The sequence below is a fragment of the Trachurus japonicus genome, chromosome 14 (assembly GCF_045865225.1).
Source record: "Trachurus japonicus isolate A0001 chromosome 14, Traja_1.0".
Classification (NCBI taxonomy): domain Eukaryota; kingdom Metazoa; phylum Chordata; class Actinopteri; order Carangiformes; family Carangidae; genus Trachurus; species Trachurus japonicus.
Genome location: NC_140920.1, coordinates 3,434,741 through 3,456,311, shown reverse-complemented (window position 1 = coordinate 3,456,311; position 21,571 = coordinate 3,434,741). Strand labels below are relative to the sequence as shown.

Here is a 21,571-nt window from a genome sequence, read left to right as displayed (position 1 = left end):
TTTTATAACCAAATAGAAACTCCTCGCTGTCCCTTTAAAAAATAAATCCTAATAAAATAAATCTCAGTTAAGTAGAAATTAAATCCAACAATTAAAACACGGTGGAGTTTCAGCTGTGACTACATGAATGCTTTGACATTATACCGCACCATTCACAGGACGTCGTCGTGAGGCTTTTAGACGTCGTCTGTAATCGCATTTGTAGAAAAAGCTGCTGTCATGTTTCCCGCGGTTCGTGTGACTCAGTAATGGAGCAGCAGCAGCCGGGTGGTGCAGTGACAAGTCAGACCACCCTTCAACTGCACGACTGCTCCACATCTGACAAGCATTCACCCTCCCTCAAGGATCTTCCAGCTGCAGTTAACTGGCTACCAGCTCTTCTGCATTTGACCCTGAAGACAAATAAACTCCCCGCACAAGTTAATAAAGAACGAAAGTAGATGTTTTGAAGGAGGAGGAAGGAAGCGGCAAAAGAGTTTTGAAGTTTTCCTCCCGAGGCAGTGGCTCTGAGGCACAATAGAACAAACCTCATTACGTGAGTTCGTGTTTGTTTGTTTTAGTCTTTTCAGTCATTTCCTGTTTTGTTTTGAAAAGACTCGCTTCACTTGGTTTCGGATAATCCTACTTCACTTCACTCCACTTCACCCTACTCGACGACGCACCCTGATGTGATTCACCTGGGTCGGGTTTCCTCTCCGTCATTGTGTATTTAGTCTGTTTTTTTTCCTTATCAAGATACCAAATTGAGCGAAATGACCTGAAAGCACTATAGATAGAGGCAGCCGCCGCCGCAACACAAGCCAGACAAGCTTGTAAAGTGCTGAAGTATAGCGTCCATATTTCATCACTCAAATGATGCTGCAACAAGAAATTGCTATTTAATATGATAAATAATAGAAATAACCTCATACGTTCGTGGGAAAACAAGATAAATATCGTCAAAGATTGCTCTGATGATCGTCCATCAGCACACGCCACAAACTATCACTATCACACCCTGGAGTTCAGCAAAGTCTGAGAACAACTCACTCTGAGCTTCAAACCTGCTCCTCATGAACCCATTGGTGATGTCACGGAGGCGACGATGCAGTAATGCAGACATCTTCCTCATGATACTGCAGAGAGATGCAGAGTAAGCAGGGGAGAAAAAAAAACCAGGGACCAGGCAGAAAAAAGAGGTAAGGAAGGTGGTTGATTGAGACAAGCCCATGGCAGTAAACACAACTTTACGACCTGCATGGTATTTGCCTGAGCGGCTGCAGCTACTGTCGGTTCTCACTAGGCTACTGTTCAGAGGAATAATCTCTACATTATTGTATGGACGTTGTAAACCGAAGATAAAAAGTCTGAGCAGTAGGCTATAGAACGAATCGCCTTGTTGTTTACACATACTTCCGGGTAGAAAACCAGCATGATGACAGACGAGAGTTTTGCTATAGCATCTCATTTTTCACGTCCCTATATCACCGTTTAGACTAATCTGATGTTTGTGAAGTCTATAAAACCAATGATTGGACAAACATTACTATTTATGTGTGCACATTTTTGTAATTAGTTATGATTATCATAGATTAGCAGGGCTAATAAAGTTAAACAGGTAACGGTTAACCTACCTGTTTAACTTTAATAACTCAGTGACTCATTAAACGGTCCATGAATAAATATTTTTTCCAGCAGATATCTTAGTTACAACATGATTGAGCTAACTGGAGTAGTTTCATGTCTGACAACGGGAGGGTTTTAACAGCTGACGTCCTGATGTTAGCTACTGCCGTTAGCTTAGCTGCTGCCGTTAGCTTTGCTACTGCCAAATTGGCATGGCTAACCGTTACTTGTTTAACTTTAATAACTCAGTGACTCAATAAACGGTCCATGAAAAAAATATTTTTTCCAGCGGATATCTTAGTTACAACATGATTAAGCTAACTGGAGTAGCCTAGTTTCATGTTGTGTCTGACAACGGGAGGGTTTTAACAGCTTTGCTACCGCCGTTAGCTTAGCTACCGCCGTTAGCTGTCCCTGTCAGCCACTGATGCTTTCTGGACACCGTGATTCCCCAAAACTGAATAAATACAACACATAGCAACACAAAACTGCTTTGCTCATGCACACAGAAATAGTAGGCTAATGTTTCTTCAATCATTTCAGATTTGTCTTTGATAGGGTGTGAAAAACACGTTATATAGCTAAACTCTCGTTTGTTACTGTTGTTCTCATTCAAATGACGTGCTGGTTTTCTACCTGGAAGTGGTTAAACAACAAGGTGATTTGTTCTCTGCTGAACATGGCAACCATTTCCAATTCAGATGCAGATCTAGGTGCCGTATGCAACACCATCCCCAGTGCCCTCTGCCTTTATTTTTCACAAAGCCCAGCAATGAGGAGGACATATTTAGTAAGTTGACTGAAAAATCAATTGCACCATGGAACTCTTAGCATCCTAATGTCGGAGGGTGTGCTGGAGATTAAGACCTGCGCTGCTCTCCCTGTGCTCTGCTTAAAATTGCTTGTTTATTAAAGAGGAGCGCTTCCAAAAATAAAACTTTCAAAGGCCAAATTGAGAGCTCCTCTAACAGGAGGGAGATTCTCTCAATTTTAGATTCATTATTTCAAGACGACGCATGATAGCTGAAACATTAATATTAACGACACTCAGCCACATCTTGAAACACCAAAGTGAAAATAACTACAAGGCCAATGACTGAGCCCGAGCTCAGCTGCTGTCAACATTTAACACTTCTCCAAATTTCAAAGCTGTAGACTCTGTTTAATATTCAGTCATAACCGCACGACTAAAGAGCTGCAGTATTTAGCCACCAACGCAGGACTCGTGAAAATCTGACGATAAATCCAGCACATAAACCCCAGCACAATAGTTATGGAAGAAGAATAAAAACAGGATAGCTGAAATTATCATTCAGATATAACAGATCCTTTTTTAAGATCCTGACCTTTGTCCGTCCCTGAACTGCTGCAGTAACAATAACTGTCCTGGAGAATTATTATCTCTATTATAACATCCAGGTGTGTCTTATATTACATTTTGGTGTTGTTAGCTGCCGAGGCATGCACCTTTCTCTTCATCTTCCCTGCTTTTGTTCTCTACACACCCATGTGCCATCACAGATCAGAGGGAAAAAGACACTCCTCCTCAAATCTCCTCTTTAATGCTAAGTAAATATAGACATTAATGTTCTGCAGCATTGTTGTGGCACTCGTCAGAGCAGCGGTAATCCCCTTAAAATATATTAATTTGAAACTCCTTGCAGATTGCGTGAACGCGAGGAGGATGAAGCGCGGGCAGCATTCCTGTCTCGCAGCGCTGAAACCTGAGCAGCATCATGCGAAGCATCTTGTTGTACCACCGACTGCTTCGCGAGCACAGAGGTGGCTGTCAGCTTTGGAACCAAAAGCCTGGGCTTCAGGCTGCATATGGTTTAGGATTACCAATACAAATAGTGTGCTGGAGGGATAACAGCAATATGCAGCTGCAAAGGAAGGAGGGAATTGTATAGACATCTCAAATCTTGTGTTATGGACGGTGTAAAAAAAAAAAAAAAGCCTCATGAATTCTGCTGTGGCTTCTCTGAATATTTTGTGAGCTTGTAATTTGAAGGTTCTGATATACTGTATATATACATACATGGCTTGTTTGTTTTCTAGGGCTGGGACGATATGCTTTTCTCCCGATTCGATTCTTCTACGATTCTTTGGATGGCGATTCGATTGAAATTGCGATTCTACGATATTGCCGATTCTCTCGATTTTTAGTCACATTTTTAACATTTATCTGCACACAAATACTGTAGGAGCCTATAAATTAACATACTCCATTATAAAGTGAACTTAAACCCTTTTCAAAACCTGTACTCTCTGTATGTAAAAAGGCTAACAAATGCACATTGCACAATATTTAAAAAAATTCAAAAAAAAAAATCGATTTAAAAATCGTCAAAAAAGATATTGCGATATTTATGTGAATCGATTTTTTCTCCCACCCCTAGTATATATACATACATTGCTTGTTTGTTTTCCCCATTAAAATGAAACAATCAATTGTTTGTTCCACCAGATTAACAGTAGGCTACAGGTTTTTTTTGGCTGTGATAACAAATCTTTCATGCTCAGCAGGTCTCAAATGCAGACTGCATGTTGTAGTTGGAAGGTGCCAATTTGTCCGAGCGCATGGTGGAGCAATTTGAAAATGGAGAAGGGGAAAACAAACAGAATAGAAGCTTTAATGGTGATGCTCTTTTTCTTTTCAAAGAAATCCGAGCTGGATCTGAAGGTGCTCTTGGTGTCTGACATTTTGTTTTTCCCCATGCAGGTTCTCTCCTCTCTATCTCTCTCTATCTCTCTCTCTGGGTCATTGTAAACCAGAAACCCAATTAAAAGCAGATGAATCCAGACTTCCCTCCCATCGCAGGACAAGGTCAGTACTACCAGTTCCTGCTGCTTTAATTTCGCATCTTTCTGAACTACAAAGCAACTGCTGCCGGCGACTCTTTAGCAGCTTTGTCCATCTAAATGTTTTTAGTCCCACATTGTCCCGACTCCCGAACTGCTGGATGGACTGAGCCCGATTGAAATGGGGAGAAAAGAAAATGAGACGCGTGTTTATACAGATGAACCCTTGTCTCATTTCATGTTAGCAACCCCAATGCATCAAGGTTCATTCATCATGGTGAGACAGCTACCAGTGGGCGGTTTACCCCTGTCTAGGAAAACAACACACAGGATACAGTACAAAGCATTTACAATTTTCCTCCCTTGACCTAGTTGTCGTCTATGTTTTTTCTTTTTTTTTTTACTTTTCTTTCTCTGGGGGATGTTCTTTTGTTTGTTTTCCTACATTTCTAAGATTTCCCTAAGATTGGTTTTGCTTCCGTAACGAAACCAAAAAAAAAATTAGACATCAACAACCTCTCTCTCTCCGACACAAATCGCCGTGTTAATGATCTGGTTTGAAATTCAAAGCATTAAGCTACACCTTTTCCTACGCATCGACTTCATCTCTATGCAACCACAAAAGGTATTTCACAATAAAAAGAAGTCAGAAATAATTTATTGTGTCTTCTGTGGTATATAGTCTAATAATGAGAATATGAAGTTGCGTTGTAAGCTACAAACCCTCGAAGGCTCCTTCAAGTCAGTCAAAAAAAGCATCTTGAGTGTTGATTTAACAACGGCAACCATTATTTTTGATGTTGACAAAGACTCCGAGTGCTGAGATGGCTGAGATGTTGGAGACGAGACAGATAGGTAGCGGTCGGACACTTCAGCTCCAAGTTGTTTAACACAAACATGGTGATCTTCAACAGTTGTGCTTTCATCAAGCATTTGGAAGCTTCAGGGGAAAACACAAGATGAATGCTTGCTTTGTGAAGCCACTCAGACGCACCAATTAAAAGTAGCTAACAATGTCAACATGACCCACTTTCCCGTCTCTTCTGGTGCCCATGTTGTCAGCCACCACTCTGTCAGCCAAGCAAAAAGGGCTGCTGCACACACTCCGCACACACGCCTGTACAGCATTATTCCCAAACTCGGTGCTGTGCCCTCTGGCCCCGCAGGCATGCTGGAGACTCTACCTTCATAATAAAGTCCTTTAGCATGCAAGGGGAAATGCTCCAACATCGCATCCAGCTGCTTTTAAGATGATCAGGATTCAGGAATAGGCTGCTGCAGAAAGACTGTAATAAAAAGCTGGAGGACGTCCCACTGAGAAACTGAATTACCTGGAAAAGAGTGGGCGTACAGTTTTGTTTTTCCTTTTTTTTTTAATGCAGATGATGTTTTGACCAGTTTATAAACAGAAAAGATTCAGCCAATACCTCCACACCAAGGATTATTATAAATAAAGCCAAGTGCAAACAGAGAGACCATCTCTCCATTCTCACTTTCCATCTTTCCATCCACAGTCTTCTCCTCTCGCTCTCTCCACAGCCTTCCAATCAGCTGACCTCACCACAGTCCCAACCAGCCAATCACGGCATCCCTGTCACAGTTTAAAGAGCCCATATTATACTCTTTTTAAATTTCACTCAGCTGTCAGACGTCCAACTAAACTGTATACGAAATGTATTGCCCCAAACTGATCCGTGGTCCTGAATGTCGGCTGTCTAAAAGTCGCTCAAATGAGCTCTGCTGAGAACAAGCTGTTTCTGTGCCTGCACCTTTAAGTAACATGGTTACTGTACACGGCGAAGATTATTACCACTTTATGACTTAAAATTGGTCGGTATTTCATGAATTTAGCTCAGGAGTTTCTTGCCGTGCACTGCAGCCATAGAAATAGACGTGGTGGGCGTTTTATCGCGCTAAGGGGCCGGCCTCACTCCCGTCGTGACATCACCACAGGAGCTGAGTCCGAACAGAGTCGATGCAGGACCTGTTTGCTTTCCTCATTCTAGGAGTTTGGTAGGCTCAGGGAGGATCAGTTTATGTATGTAGAGACCAGAAAAAAACAGTTTTTAATAATACAGGACCTTTAAAATACTTTGAACAGCAGCATCACACATCCTTTTCACTATGGTGACATCACAGCGGTGGTCTAATCACCAAACACTCAACATCTCCCACTCTACCTCTTGTTTTGTACCTGACAATAAAACTTAATTAGTTTACACAAATGAGTCTCTCCTAATTGCAATGAAAATTAGGCACAATTAATGAAAAATCACAGTTTGGCCTAGTGCAGTGTGCTAATTGCATTATTATTCATTGTTAGCACCTCGAGCGCTGTGTTAATCATTAAAAAAATTCAGGTGAACAATCCTTCCAACTGAAAATGCATATTGAAATTGCAAAACCTACCGTTATAATATTTGCTTATCATGCAGCCCTAACAGAAATTATGACGCAGTAAGTTAATCACACGTTTAATTCGGTAACTTGCATATTTTTCATTTTCAGCTCCACGGAGCCGCGGTGACCTGAACCTCTCAGGAATGCAGGTCAAACAACGAGTCAAATGCTTGCATCTCGAATATCAGGCCTTCTCATGCTCATAAATACACACAGGTCTGTGGTGTTTAGCTTTCAGAGGACCCGCTACAGTCTGCGTGGCAATTAACTAAACATTTTAACAACCATGTCCCGCTGCTATGTGCTTCCAGTTCAGTCAGGATCTCAGACAATGTACTTTAACTGGACTCTCATTCATCTTTCTGGTGTGAACTGTTTAAATAGCTGCCAGGCTATGTATGTTATGCCTGGTTGCCTGGTTTTTGCATCTGTGGTTATATTCTCTATATTCTCTGTATGCATATATTACTGTGCCTTTGTTTAATGGTCTCATGTACTATGTTTCAATTAGACTGTGTTTCATATACTGCACTTAGGTACTTTGTTGTGCTTTACATATAAGAGGCGCCTCTTTGTAGCAGGTCTGAGACAATATGACGGTTTTCCTGATGTTTGATGTATCCAGACTGCTTCAAGTGTGTTGAATATATTTTTCAATATATTTTTTAGTATGGTGTTTTGATGTGTTATTGTTCAGCACATCTAACACTCGCTGGGTGTATGTCTTACATTAATTTGAGTGTTTATACTACATTGTAAAGAAAAAAATTCTTCTTTTTCTTTATTTTTCTATTGTCTCAAAACTCGACAATCATGTGGAAGTGGCATCAGCTGTAGGGTTAGCAATAGCTCGAAACGTTGTCACTATTAAATAATATTTATAGGAACCCTTGCAGTGTGCGAGCTTTTCTTCATTTTTTTCAGGCTATGTACAGTATGTTATCCCCACAAATGAATCAAGGACTCGCTCCTCAAGCAAACTGGAGACCCGCTGGCTGCTTGTCTGCAGGAACTCACGCTCACGCAGCATTGTGCAAAAGTCCTCGTTCATTTTCTCGGCTTGGAAGTTAATTTCACCCATGAGGAGGGTAATAGGGGCTTCATAGCCAAACGTAGTCAAAGGTTAAACTCTCCAGGGAGGGCAACGTTTCTGAATGCCTCTCCTCCAGACTTCCTTCAGCTAAGTGATAATAAAGCTTTTTTCTCCTCTGTGGTTCCTTTTAGGGGGACACTCTCAGCTCCATCCAGCGCAGGCTGCAATAATGATCACTGGCTATACAGACCCAAACCCACTTAAGATTTGTTTTTTTTTTCTCCTGCCATTGATTCTTTCTTCCTTTTTTCGAGTCTTAACAGGATCCCAAGAGGTTCGGCAACGGCTAACCCCTCGACAAGACAGGCAGTCGGTGGAGACTTGTATGTCAGCTCATTAAGTCCCAGTTCTTCTCAGTCCTCAGCAGCATGAGAGTTCAAGGTTCATGTTCGATACGCGGTGTGCGCTAAAATTCATCAGATGGATGAGTGTCTGTCCCCGAAGGTGGCAATATCGAACAGCGTCCATCCGTCCTCACAGTCTCGTCCTGCCCTTCGCGTTGCGCGGCATGTTGGCTAATGTATTCAGCAGCTACAAAGTGAGCAGTGCATTGTAAATACATTTATTCTATCTTTTATTTAAAGCTTCTCTGACAGAGCTTCTTAGTGGCCCCTCTCTATGCCGAGTGGCTAGGGCTTCTGGGTAGGAACAACCTCTTATCTACATAAATAATAGTCTCTCTGAGCACAGCACACTCATTCCAAATGTAACAGTGATTCAGGGCCTTATCCCCACACACACACACACACTCATACACACACAGCACAAGCAAGTATAGGAGAAGAAAAAAATCTCTTGCAAAGTCCATACAGTACTCTTTTCTACAACAACCAATTAAAAATAAAATAATCTTGGTCGATAAGATGTTGTTTTTCATATTAATGCATCTAAAGTAGTTACTGCGGTTCCAGAGGGATTCACATTAAGTGGATTTCTTTGAGGCAATATAATATAACTAAGACCGATAGAAGGTCGCCGCATCTCAGCTCGTCTAACAAGAGAAGTTCCTCCATGAGCAGCTGTGGACAGGATGAGAGGGCGGCTGAAATTTAGCAGTTGTGCTAAGTCCGGCACATTTACACTGATGCTTAAAGGGATAGTTCAACATTTTGGCAAATTGGCCCATTGCCATAATCGCTATAGTCATAGCAGTAGGTTCGTTACCTTTAATTGTCGGTGCAAGCTATTTTTAGAACGGCGGAGCAGAGCCGTGAGCTGCTCAGAGCTACACTATGGAGGCTAAGGGAATTTCTTGGTTTCCCTCATCAAACTCATCAAATACACAATCCAACAACTCCACAACGCTCTGGTGGACAAGTTGTGACCTGCACATTCACCACGCTATGAGATAATAACAGAACGTTACCAGACAGAGTTGTTTTAGAGGTAAATTCATGCAAAACTGCTGATGCACGTTCAGGTACAGTTTTTCATCAAGCAGTCTCTGCATTTACCTCGAAAACAGCTCAGTTTCGTAACGTTCCATTATTATCTCATAGCGTGGTGAATGTGCAGGTCACAACTTGTCCACCAGAGCGTTGTGGAGTTGTTGGATTGTGTATTTGATGAGTTTGATGAAGGAAACCAAGAAATCCCATGAGCCTCCGTAGCGTAGCTCTGAGCAGCTCGCGGCTCTGCTCCGCCGTTCTAAAAACAGCTTGCACCGACAAATAAAGGTAACAAACCTACTGCTATGACTATAGCGATTATGGCCAATTTGCCAAAATGTTGAACTATCCCTTTAATGCATCAGTGTTGTTGATGAATGTGCACTGTCCCAATTCAATAAATAAAGAAATGAAATGAAATGAAAGAGGAGGACACACTGCAATCTGTTGCCAATGCGCTCGCCATTTCACTGCTTCCTGATGTTTGGAAAGTGACGTTACAGAAGTATCACCTGGCATCGGCATGGCGATAGTGATGGCAGCAGGTATCCATCCCACTGTTGGCTGGTGAATATCACAGTCGCAGTTAAAAAGCTGTGGCTGTAGTTCAATATCATGTGAAACAATAAAACATTTAAAAACAGACGGGGATAAAAGGAGGGATTGTGTGAAATGTAATGAAGCACCTGGCGACATCTTTCTCCTTTTGCTTGATTTCAGTCTCAACACATGACTCGTGTAAAAAAACAAAAAAAACAAACTGTAGTGGGTGTTTCTTTTTCTTCTTTTTCTTCTTGTATTGCTTTTAGAGTTTTATATTTACTGACCAGAGCCCTTGACACATTAAATTAGATCTAAACTTGCTTTATGGTTATGGTGTATGCCAGGAACTGGACTATACCTGCTAGAACTCTTTTAGAGAGGTCACACAAGTTTTATTTCTGGGTTTGAGTTAAAGATCCGTGGGTTTGAGAATACAATGCTGCTCAGAGAATAAAATAAATATCAGGATCTCTCAAATCTGAACTTACAAATGAACAAATAAAAAGGTTGTCTTGAGTCAAACTGAGAAAGTGTGGGTGGCAGGTCCAGTTTAGACACACACAGGTGCTTTTTTTTTTTTAAGTATCACTCTTGTTCGCACTGTCATGCTGCTTTAGTGTAAAAAGGTTTATGGGATGCTGCTCTGCTACACCAGTTTCCCCCCCGACTGAAACCCCGGCCTGCGGTTCTCTAGTTCCTTCTTTTCTTCTTCCTTCTTAAGAATTTTGTTCTTAATTTGCTCGCCTGGTTAAATAAAGGTTAAATCAAAAAATAAATTCCTCTTCTGCTTCTTCCTCCTCTCACCGACCTATGCATGCTGCCTTCCTGTTTTACCTTTGTCTTTGGACTGAGTCATGTTTCCCTGGACCGGTCACATGATATTTGCCATGATGACTTGATAATTTAACACGAGAACAATTCACCGCGGAGGGAAAAGAGCAACAGGATGACGTCGTACAGTCAACGGAAGTCGTACAGTCACGTGAGAACAATGTGTGTGTTTGCCCATGATGTAATTACTTTCACTTCTGCCTGCTGTGCTCTAATTTAAGGTAGCCTACTGCTGCTTGGGGGAGGAAGGTGCTTTTTTTGTGGGGAGAGTTCAGAAAATTCCTCTCTGAAGTGAGGCTCCAGCATTAGATATGGCTCTCACCTTGACAAAAGTGAGCTGGGAGGAGGGAGGAGGGAAACCCCCCCTCCCCCCCTTCCCCCTCTAATGAATCATACATATTTCAGATGGTCTGTTTGAGTTTCCCTTTGCTCTCCGAGGTGATTTCACACATCGCTTCTGATAAACACACAAAGACAACGACTCACCACCACCAACATTTACTACGTTGTTGTTAATTCATAAATGACTGATAACAGGTTGCCTCGTGTTTCATAAAACATAACAGCGCCGACGAGGCTGACACACACACACACACACACACACACACAATATGCCTTTATGTAATTAACCGACGCCTGATGCTCATCTGCTGATACTTGATCCTCTTTCCGCCTGCACTTATTTCTGTTTAATATTTTACCACCACCATTTACTGCTCCTCCTGAGTGGTGATAATATCATACCCAACCCCCCAACCCCCACCCTCCAGCTCGGGCTAGGGTTGCAAAGTTGGAAACTTTCCATGGGAATTTACAAGAATATATGGGAATTAACGGGAATAAAACAGGAATACACAGGAATAAATCCGAAATTTACAAAATTGAAGGTTGGCCCTTGAATGGATAGTTCAACATTTTGACAAATTGGCCCATTGCCATAACCCCTATAGTCATGGCAGTAGGTTTGTTACCTTTATTTGTCGGTGCAAGCTATTTTTAGAACGGCGGAGCAGAGCCGTGAGCTGCTCAGAGCCACGCTACGGAGGCTCATGGGTTTTCTTGGTTTTCCTCATCAGACTCATCAAATACACAATCCAACAACTCCACAACGCTCTGGTGGACAAGTTGTGACCTGCACATTCACCACGCTATGAGATAATAACACAACGTTACCAGACAGAGTTGTTTTAGAGGGAAATACAGAGACTGCCTGATGAAAAACTGTCCCTGAAGACAACGCGCATCAGCGGTTTTGCATGAATTTCCCTCTAAAACAAAATCTGTTGAAACGTCATGTTTTTAAATTGTATTATTTTGCATGGATGTCTGCTTAAGACAAAACAAAATATTTACATGAGACCCAATTTCCAGTTAATTCCCATTAATTCCCATAAATTCCCATAATTCCCATGGAAAGTTTCCAATTTGGAAATTGTCCGCCCCCTTGCAACCCTATACCCCTTAGTTACACACACACATTTATCCAAACCACATTCACAGATTATTCCATGAGCAGCTCGTGGGAGGTGGAATTTCTTAATCTATAGAGGAACCTTGCAGACCTCCCTGACCCCCCCCCCCCCTCTCTCTCTCTTCACATGACAATAGCAAGTTATGGGCTGTTTTGTGACGTGCCTGAACCCCCCCACCCACTCCCCACCCCACCCACTCAGCCACACACCCACTCAGCCAACCCCTCCCTCACCCTGCCACAATCTTCACATATCCACCCACTCCCCCCCACTCCCCTCCCTCCCGAGTCCCGTCCCCCCACCGAGGTATTTTCCCTCCAGAAAAAGACCAGAGCTTTTTACATGTCGGGGCAGATGGGGCATTTTCAAACCACTCTGTCCCCCGAGCAACTTAAAGTGCAACAACAACATACCACACCCGTTCTCCGGTCTCACTGTGCTAATTATCAGCAGTATTGACCCCCTTCTTCTTCTCCTTCTCCTCCTTCTCCTCCTTCTTCTTTTGGCTTACTGAAGACAGGACAGTTTGCTTGAGGGGAGTTTCATCTATGTAAATATTATCCACAACCTAAATCACTCGGGACTCAGCTCTATTTCAAAGAACATGTACCTGTGGGGAACACACTTAGAGCCTGACTGGAATTAATTATAATCTGTGCTTAAATAGGATGAAAGCTCGACACTAAAGGGCTAGTTACTGTAATACGAATAAGTAAGAACGGCTTCATTACTATTAATGGGAAAGCTGTTGTGACATGAATGACAAATGGGAAATACAATTGATTGATTGATCTTGCAATGCAGCAGCTAAGTAGATTACAGTATATCTGTCCGGTATGAATAAAAACAGTTCCTTTCTCTTAGGAAATCAAAACTCAAATTACAACTTTCAGGTTTAATATGGTCTGCAGTAAGTAACTAGTAACATGAAATAGAGCGAAAATCCAAAAGCAGTCTGACTTGAGTCAGAGAAAGCCCAAAGCCTCTCCAGTTGGTTTCGGACTTCTAGCTTTCATTTACACCTGGGCGTTGCTGTTGAAAGTTTCTGTCATAAATCTTTCAGGAAAGCATAAGCACACCTGTATTTTAGTTAAAAAAAAGACAAACTACATCTTTACTGCTGCACTCGACAGTAAAATGATAGTAGCACCTTTTACCCTGATGACAAACAGAAAACCACAATGGCCACAGGGATGTTTTTTTAATTCTGAATTAAATAATTCTGAATTAAAATATTCTCCTTCAAGTTTACATGGAAATAGTACTAATTCCGGATTGAGGTTTACATGGAAAACACGTTCAATCGCCTTTATTTAATTCCGCTTAACGTCTCGGGGTCGGGAAGGGTTCTGATTGGACAGGACGGGACACGTGTTTACGTATTTACGTCTACCGGAAGAAAACAAACTCCATTCTCAGTCAGTACGTTAATGTTTACATGCACAGCTTAATCCAGCTATGCTCAAAATTCGAATTTGGCGTCTAATCGGACTTCTGTCCTTGTCTCAGTTTACATGCAACTGAGAAAATCAAATAACTGATGGAAACGTGGCGATGATGCGTCGTTTCCGCGGGTTAATACGGCCGCTTTTCCGGTTGACCCATTAGGTTAACCTTTTTCGGCCTTTTACATGGTCGTTTTTAAAGCTGCAGTGTCATGAGTGAATCATGTCGGAGACCAGGACTTGAGATCCCCTAAGAAAAAAAGTTTTTTTTTTTCCCAGCATGCTCCCTCAACAGTGGCATCCCCACTGTGCCAAAGAGGGACACCCCTCAAAGGAATACTTTTCGAGTTAGTGCTGAAGGCCGCCTTCAGATTTGAGCCTCTCTCAAAACCACATGAACTTGTCACTACATGTTTAACAGTCCAGTGGCCAGAGCTTAAATATGCACAGTAAATTGTTTTAAAGGATTTCAAAGTTTAGCCTTGAAACAGTCCTCTTGTCTACAGCCAGCACTGTTATTAACACTCTATATCCACACACAGAAGCATTTAAAGTGGACTAAGAAATTACTGCAGAGCTAAAAATGCCTCATCTGGACTCAAAATACCTCTCTCATCAGATATACTCATTATACCGGCCACATCTGTGAGGACACAACGGTTTTACTAAGGTCCGTGTGACTTAAATTTACCCTCAAATATGTTGTTTCCGTCACCACAACAAGGGCGGCAACAGTAGCTACATGACGCTCCTCCAAGGAAACTCCGACAGGACTAAAGAGAAGTGTCATTGAAGAAAAGAAACCAAGGAGCATATCTGAGGCTTTACAATGCTATTCTCTGTCACTAATGGTGAATGGCTACTGTTCACCTATATACATTTTTCTTTCTCCCCCCCAACAGACCTCACTTTTGCTGTATTGCCTTATATTTGTGCTGGCAGCTTTCCACTCTAAAGTCACCCTGAAAAGCTTTCCATGGCTTCAAACATCGAAGTCTGAAAAAGTCCCTTTGAAAAACATTCCCCCTTTGATGTGAAGAAAGCTACAGATCAAGCTGGAAACTGACTTCAGCTGCTATCTGCTCTGATGCTATCTGTCATTATGTGGGGGGGGATAAATATGGATTTCAAATTTTGAAGAAAATGTGACCAAAAAATATATATAAAATAAAATAAAACATGAACTCTCCTTTTCTCCTGTGAAGTCACTGATCCAGAGACAGACCAGACAGCATCTAGTGATGGAGATAAAAACCCCTGGCTGTGTCCTATCAGCCCCCCCACCCCACTTCTACCCCACCCCATCTCCAAAACAATACTCTCCACCAGCCACCAGTCAAGACAAGCAGCCTGTCCCCCCAGTCGCTCTGACAAAGAGCAGCTCCCTGTGAACCAGCGAGAGGTGGCCGCTGACGCAGATGCAACTCCAGAGATAAGAGACGGGGAGAGAAAACACATTTATTCTGACTTATCCAGTCTGAGTGACACCAGACAAGGTGAGTGGAGCCGAGGCCGCTGATAGTTGAGTAAAGTGTCTCAACTCTATAGCCTACCACAAGACGAGCTGTTCACCATCAGCCTTTAGAAATCACACGGGGGGGGGGGGGCTAATACACCGACTCCCAAAATATAAAAATAGGGCTCCTGGGGGGTCTCCTTTATAAAAAAAAAAAATCCAGGTTGAGCCCTTCAGCGTGATGAATATTCAGCTTCCCCCTATAAAAGCACTGCTCTGCTCTCATAAAAAATGTTTCATTATTCCACGAGAGAAGAAAAGAGTGACAATCTCATTTCCAAATACAAGTCTGAGGCATTTAGACCGCTGTGAGGGGGGGGGGTTATCTTGTGACTGGAATGATAAGTTTTTAAACGTACAACAAAGACACAAAACACACACACGGAGAGAGAGAGAGAGACAGAGAGACAGGCAGACGTGACAAACACAAACACAAACAGAGGCGTGGGTAGGTAGGTAGTAGCTACTACATTTAAATCAAAGCCCATATTACAACAAGATGATCTGATAGCAGTGACCACATTTTAACACACACCCCCAGGCTGCCAGGAGAGGAGAGGAGAGGAGCCGGCTTTGTTTTGGGAGGGAGTTGGCTTCTTTTCTTTTTCTTTTTTCTTTTTTTTTTTTACTAAAAAGTGAGTGCCTGCAGGGCTGGATGAAGGTGAACCCACCTGCCTGCACTCACACTCACACTCCCAATCTTTCTTTCTTTCTTACACCACAATGGATTCATCCATATTTAATCTAGACAGCTACAGTAGGGCTCCTAATGGATTCATACAGTAGATGAGGCTCCTCTACCACCACAACCCTTTGATAAAGATAAAGTTATTATAGGGAATGTTTGATAAATCATATGACACATGGCTGCGTTGGTATTTAGGGGAATGCCCTCGAAACCAGCAGCCTATACAGTAGGTATTCTCTAAAGTTTCAGGTACAGCACGGTCAGTGTAGTAGGCTAGACTACCTGTATTACGCAGTCATAGAAACACAAAGCGGGAACTTCAGGTGTGCGGTGTTTGAGCCCCGTGGGTTATTTGTATTACGGCTAACCGGCGGCACAGCAGCGACAACTTGTATTTAAACAAAAACACACGACACATGTATGAAAAAAAAAAAAACAGCACAGCCTCAGTCTAAATATAGCTTTCTACTGTTTCTAATACAACACAGCTTTTTCTTTTTCTTTTCTCTTACCTTGACAAATCGTCCCAGCCAGCAGCAGCAACAGGGAAGCAGCAGCAGCCGAGTCCATGGCGTTTGATAAAGTCGCGTTTATTCTTCTTCAGGAGGAGTAGAGAGGGAAGGTTTGATGATTAAACCTGCTGCGAGCGAGGAGCTTTCGACAAAAAACGAGGAGCTCAAGTGAACAAACGCAACGCAGCTCCGATAGATAGTGTCAGTCAGTCAGTCACAGACAGTCAGTGGTGTTTGGAGGAGGAGCGGTGGAAAGTCCGAAACATACCCAAGTAGCTACAGCTCCGAGTGAGTGACGGAGAGAGGGAATGAGAGACTGAGAGAGAGAGGGAGAGAGCACAGGTGACACAGCCCACTGAGGAGGAGGGAGAGGAGGAGGAGGAGGAGGGGCAAGGCACTCCGGGGCTTTTGCGTGCGGTCGGAAATATGGCCACTCCCGTCCACTGCGCCGCGGTGTGAAGGTCAGCAAACTGGGAGCCTGAGCCAACCGAAAGCGAAACTATTATGGCTGTAAGTCTATATACCTCGGTGAGATATGATGTCAGTGAAGTGAAACGTGGGGCTTTGGGGCATTCACAACTCCTGCCAACTGAGCCCACAGTCAGTCAGTCATCATAAAAATGACACACAGGAGTGGCAGCCTCAGGTAGCTAAGACTTAAAGCAGAAGTAAGCGGAATGTTTGTGTTAATATAAGCTTTATTTCAGACACAGGTCCATATCATAAGTCAAACAATATATATAGGCTAGTACAAAAAATAAAAATAAAAAGAAAGTACAAAAATACAAGAGAAAGAAAGTACAAAAATACAAAAAGTCTTAAAGCAGAAGAAAGCGATCCGGTGGTTTTGGCTAACTTTCCTGTCAGCAGATGGAGTTAGCAGTCCCCGCCCTCGTCCCTACGTCACCACATTCACGCGCATCCCTTGGCTGCACACACAGAGAGGACCGCCCCTTTATGCCGTTCTCTCTCCTCATTGGATAAAGGTTGTAGGATACAAGGAAAGTTTTCTCCTCGAGTGACTGACAGACCCATGTTTCGGACCAAGCACTCTAGTGATTGCTGTCGGAAGATAGAACTAGACTTATATTAACACAAATATTCCGCTTACTTCTGCTTTAAATAGTTGTATCTTCCGACAGCAACCACTTAGGCTATGTGTTTGGTCTGAAACACGGGTCTGTCAGTCACTCTGCTCTGCTGTAAGCCGAGGAGAAAAATGTCCTTGTATCCTGCAACCTTTATCCAATGAGGAGAGAGAACGGCATAAAGGGGCGGTCCTCTCTGTGTGTGCAGCCAAGGGATGCACATGAATGTGGTGACGTAGGGACGAGGGCGGGGACTGCTAACTCCATCGGCTGACAGGAAGTTAGCCAAAACGACCGGATCGCTTACTTCTGCTTTAAAATAAGATTATCACATAAAAAGTAGCTTGTTTTTAGACACGTTTTACTTCTTTCAAGCATATTTTCATTTGAAATAAGTAGAAAAACAGTGGAGCAAGTTTTTCTTTCTTATTACAAGCACAAAAAACTTGCTTTCACTGGCAGATTTTTATTTCAAGTGAAAATTAGTTTGAAACAAGTGAAAATTAGTTTGGAACAAGTGAAAATTATCTAAAAACAAGTTCATTTTTAGGTGATGAGTCTTAGTTTAAGTGAAGAGAGATTAGTTTTGACTAGAATTGAGACATTTTGACAAGAAATAAGACAAATATTCTTGGAAAGATTTTGAGTTTTTGCAGTGTAGCCTACCCCGGTGTGATATGATGTCAGTGAAGTGAAACGTGGGGCTTTGGGGCATTCACAGCGATGTGTATAGCTGTGTAACTCCTGCCAACTGAGCCCACAGTCAGTCATAATAATGACACACAGGAGTGGCAGCCTCAGGTGAGACTTAATGGAGCCTGTAGGCCTGTAGTAGGCTGAGTCAAGTCAACCTTGAAGTGGAGATTTCAACAATTTCCCCCAAACAATCAGTGTCTTTAGATGACAACACTGTGGTGACTGACTGAGCCCCATGACAATTATGAGTCATCATATTTTACAGGTTTAGGCTACTGTAGCTACACAAGAGTGACAAGGGTCATGATGAGGAATAAGAGAGTGACGTGTCATCTAAAACCAAAACCAACCAACCCTTCAGGGAAATAAAAAACCAAACACTGACTTCCTCAAATGACCGCTCGAGGCTGTGACTCACACACTGAGCTGAGCTCCACTTGTCCCCATAGGCAGCCATGCCGAGACGTGTTCACAAGACAGTTTTGGTCTGTATAGATAATTTACTAGCTACTTCAGATAATTTACAAGCTACTTCATGAGAACTGTGAATATGTTAGGATTAGCAAAGAGTTGAGAGATGTGCACGCCTATAGATGACATCATGCAATCTTACCAAGAATATTTGTCTTATTTCTAGTCAAAACAAATCTAATTCTACTTAGAATAAGACTCGTCACATTAAAAAGTAGCTTGTTTTTAGACACTTTTTACTTCTTTCAAGCATATTTTAACTTGAAATAAGTAGAAAATTCTGATAGTGAAGCAAGTTTTTTATTACAAGCACAAAAATCTTGCTTTCACTGGCAGATTTTTCGACTTATTTCAATTGAAAAGTGAAAATTATCTGGAAACAAGTTAATTTTTAGGTGATGATTCTCATTTGAAGTGGAAAGAGTTTAGTTTTGACTAGAAATTAGACATTTTGACAAGAAATACGACAAATATTCTTGGAAAGATTTTGAGTTTTTGCAGTGTGGCGACTACATCCATCTTTATAGGCTATACAGTACTGTCCATGATTACAAGCAACCTGTAGCTTACTGTAATGGTAAAGGCATCTTTTATCACCTTAGATTTTGAGAGTTCCCTTATAGAGTGTACAGAGGTCACCTAAAATATATAGGACACAAGGTAGCCTATTATTTTTACACTCCAGTTTCACCTGTCTAACATTTCTACTAACATTTCTACTTGCATTGAAGACTCAACAACTTATTTTTGTTATCCAAAGTGCAGGTAAACTCACGTAGACTACTACTATAAAGGCAAGACAAATATACACTGTCAGCCTTGTTTGACTACACACACACATGACTGCAGGGGAAGGATGTCATCATCACATGTAGTAACAGAGCACACATACACACACACACACATGACTCAAGCCATTTGACATTAAGGTCACTCGCATCGTCCTCAAGTTGATGTTCCTGTTTTTGGTGCATGTGACTTATTGTAGTCATTTGAAAACCTACTGTTTCACCATGGGGGTGAGGGTTTAGGGTTTATTTATTAAAAACCACATCTGATAACAATAACTTGTTTAGATATAAAATAAACTAATGTATATGAGCTTCATTACACTGAAAATCTATCTATCTTGAATTACCATTGCTGGTATTTGGTCTTCTACTGTTGCCTACTCAGCTATAAAAAACTATGTCATGCTCTTTTTTACTTATTACGTTTTTATAATTGCTAACATTTCTATTACTATTATTATTTTACTCACCCTGCTGCTATGGGCATTTTGCACTTTAACTATCTCAAATGGGAAAAACAGCAACCTATGTCTTCGGCTCCTTCTGTATTTTACTGTGATCTGTATTTTCTTGCGATGTGTATTTTATTGTGATTTTTGTATTGTGAGTTTTATGTTGGGACTACAACAGATGGAAATTAGCCCTAGAGCAGGGGTGTCAAACATGTGGCCCGGGGGCCAAAACCGGCCCGCCAGAGGGTCCAATCCGGCCCGCAGTATGAATTTACCAGATGTAAAAAATTACATAGAAGACAGAAGAGGCATTATGTTGTTGTTGAAATTGCATGTATTTTTCTCAAGACATTTCAGGTTGGTCATAATATGTCTTGTAATAGGATAGCTCTTTAATGTAAACATCTTAATAATGCACTTCCTTGCACTAAACCAAAGAGAAAAGTTTAGAGTTCTTATTATTTATAGGATGTTATGCTATTATTTTACCAGTCTGGCCCACTTGAGATCAAATTGCACATAATTTGACCCCTGAACTAAAATGAGTTTGACACCTCTGCCCTAGAGGCTAAATCTGGTACAACCATCTCTCTTCATTGTTCTACAATAGACTAATGGTATTGTACACTGTCCTGTAATAATAAACTAAACTGAACTAAACTATAGATGTCAAATCTCTGGTACTGTGTATGGCTCCTCTAAAGCGGTAACAGCAGCACACATCTGTTACAGGAGTCACATTGTGCTGCTGGGTGAACCTCTGTTTGGCCAGTGCCAGATGTTTCTTATTGAAGAACCCTTTTGATGTCAAATTGGGGGAATACTTCACTGTGAAGGTTGTGACTGTGCCAAAGTTGATCCATCACTTCATTCCAGTTTCTTTTCTTCTTCTTTTTTTTGTTTTTTCAACAGCTCCAGGTTCAGAAGTGCTTTCCTGTCATCACCATTGCAACCTATTTGATCACTATAGGATGTTGTTGTCCACGCAGTCCGTCTCACTTCTCCACCACGGCCAACTGAATGCCACCAAATACACTGCTCAGTCATTCAGTTTTCACACCTTTCAAATCAAAGTAAGTGCATATCCAAGTTATAGATAGATAGAATAGGAGTATGAATGCTTCTGCTTCAGTTCAGGACTATTATGAGTATTAAAAACATGGGAAATGTTCTTCTCTACGTGGCGTATTGTGCCTTATGTTGGAGCCTTACATATTCATGTGTCTGGCAGGTGTGAATAGTAAAGAAGGACACTTAAAAGACAAATCTGGCTCCACTGCATTTCTATGAAGTGCTCCTGCTATTTTGGTTGAATTTATTTCATTTTATTTTGAAAGTATGCAAAACCATATGCTCTATTTGTCACCTAAGAAAATAGACACAGTCAACTCCTCCTACACACTACGTTAGTTATGTTGTTCTTGCTGCATATTTTTAGACGGCTCAGTTTGAACCTGCCAGTGTTGTAACGACATCTAGATCAGATTAAGACGATGCAGCAGATCCTTCACCAGACAGAGAGATAGAGAAAAAAAGAAATATGAAAATAAAAATAATCCTTTATATCCCATAGGTTCAAATACAATTAAATGTGAAATAATACCCCAAAAAAAAGTACTTTTAAAAACTTAAATATTTCTAAAAGAAAAATCAAGCACAACTTTGTTCAGGAGAATCTGTACTTTGAGTCTAGTGGTGATGAAGTTGTGTACTTTGTCCACCCCTGGTGCCTGGTTTGTATATGCACAGTGTGCTGGCAGTCGGATGGAGGGAAACTC

At 41.7% G+C, this 21,571-nt stretch overlaps 1 protein-coding gene across 5 annotated transcripts in view; it reads right to left on the bottom strand.

The window, feature by feature from the left end:
• The window catches only part of LOC146974035 (CD166 antigen homolog), an 87,136-nt gene extending 70,566 nt beyond the window's left edge, over positions 1 to 16,570 (bottom strand). For 4 of the 5 annotated variants that reach the window (XM_085797101.1, XM_085797099.1, XM_085797100.1 and 1 more), the window contains exon 1: positions 16,296 to 16,410. In XM_085797101.1, coding sequence (XP_085653227.1) covers positions 16,296 to 16,353 — 58 coding nt within the window. In that variant the 5' untranslated portion in view covers positions 16,354 to 16,410. Of the gene's footprint in view, positions 1 to 16,295 lie in introns of all 5 variants that reach the window. The other variant, XM_085797103.1, reaches the window with a different exon arrangement.
• Between the last annotated feature and the right edge of the window lie 5,001 nt (positions 16,571 to 21,571).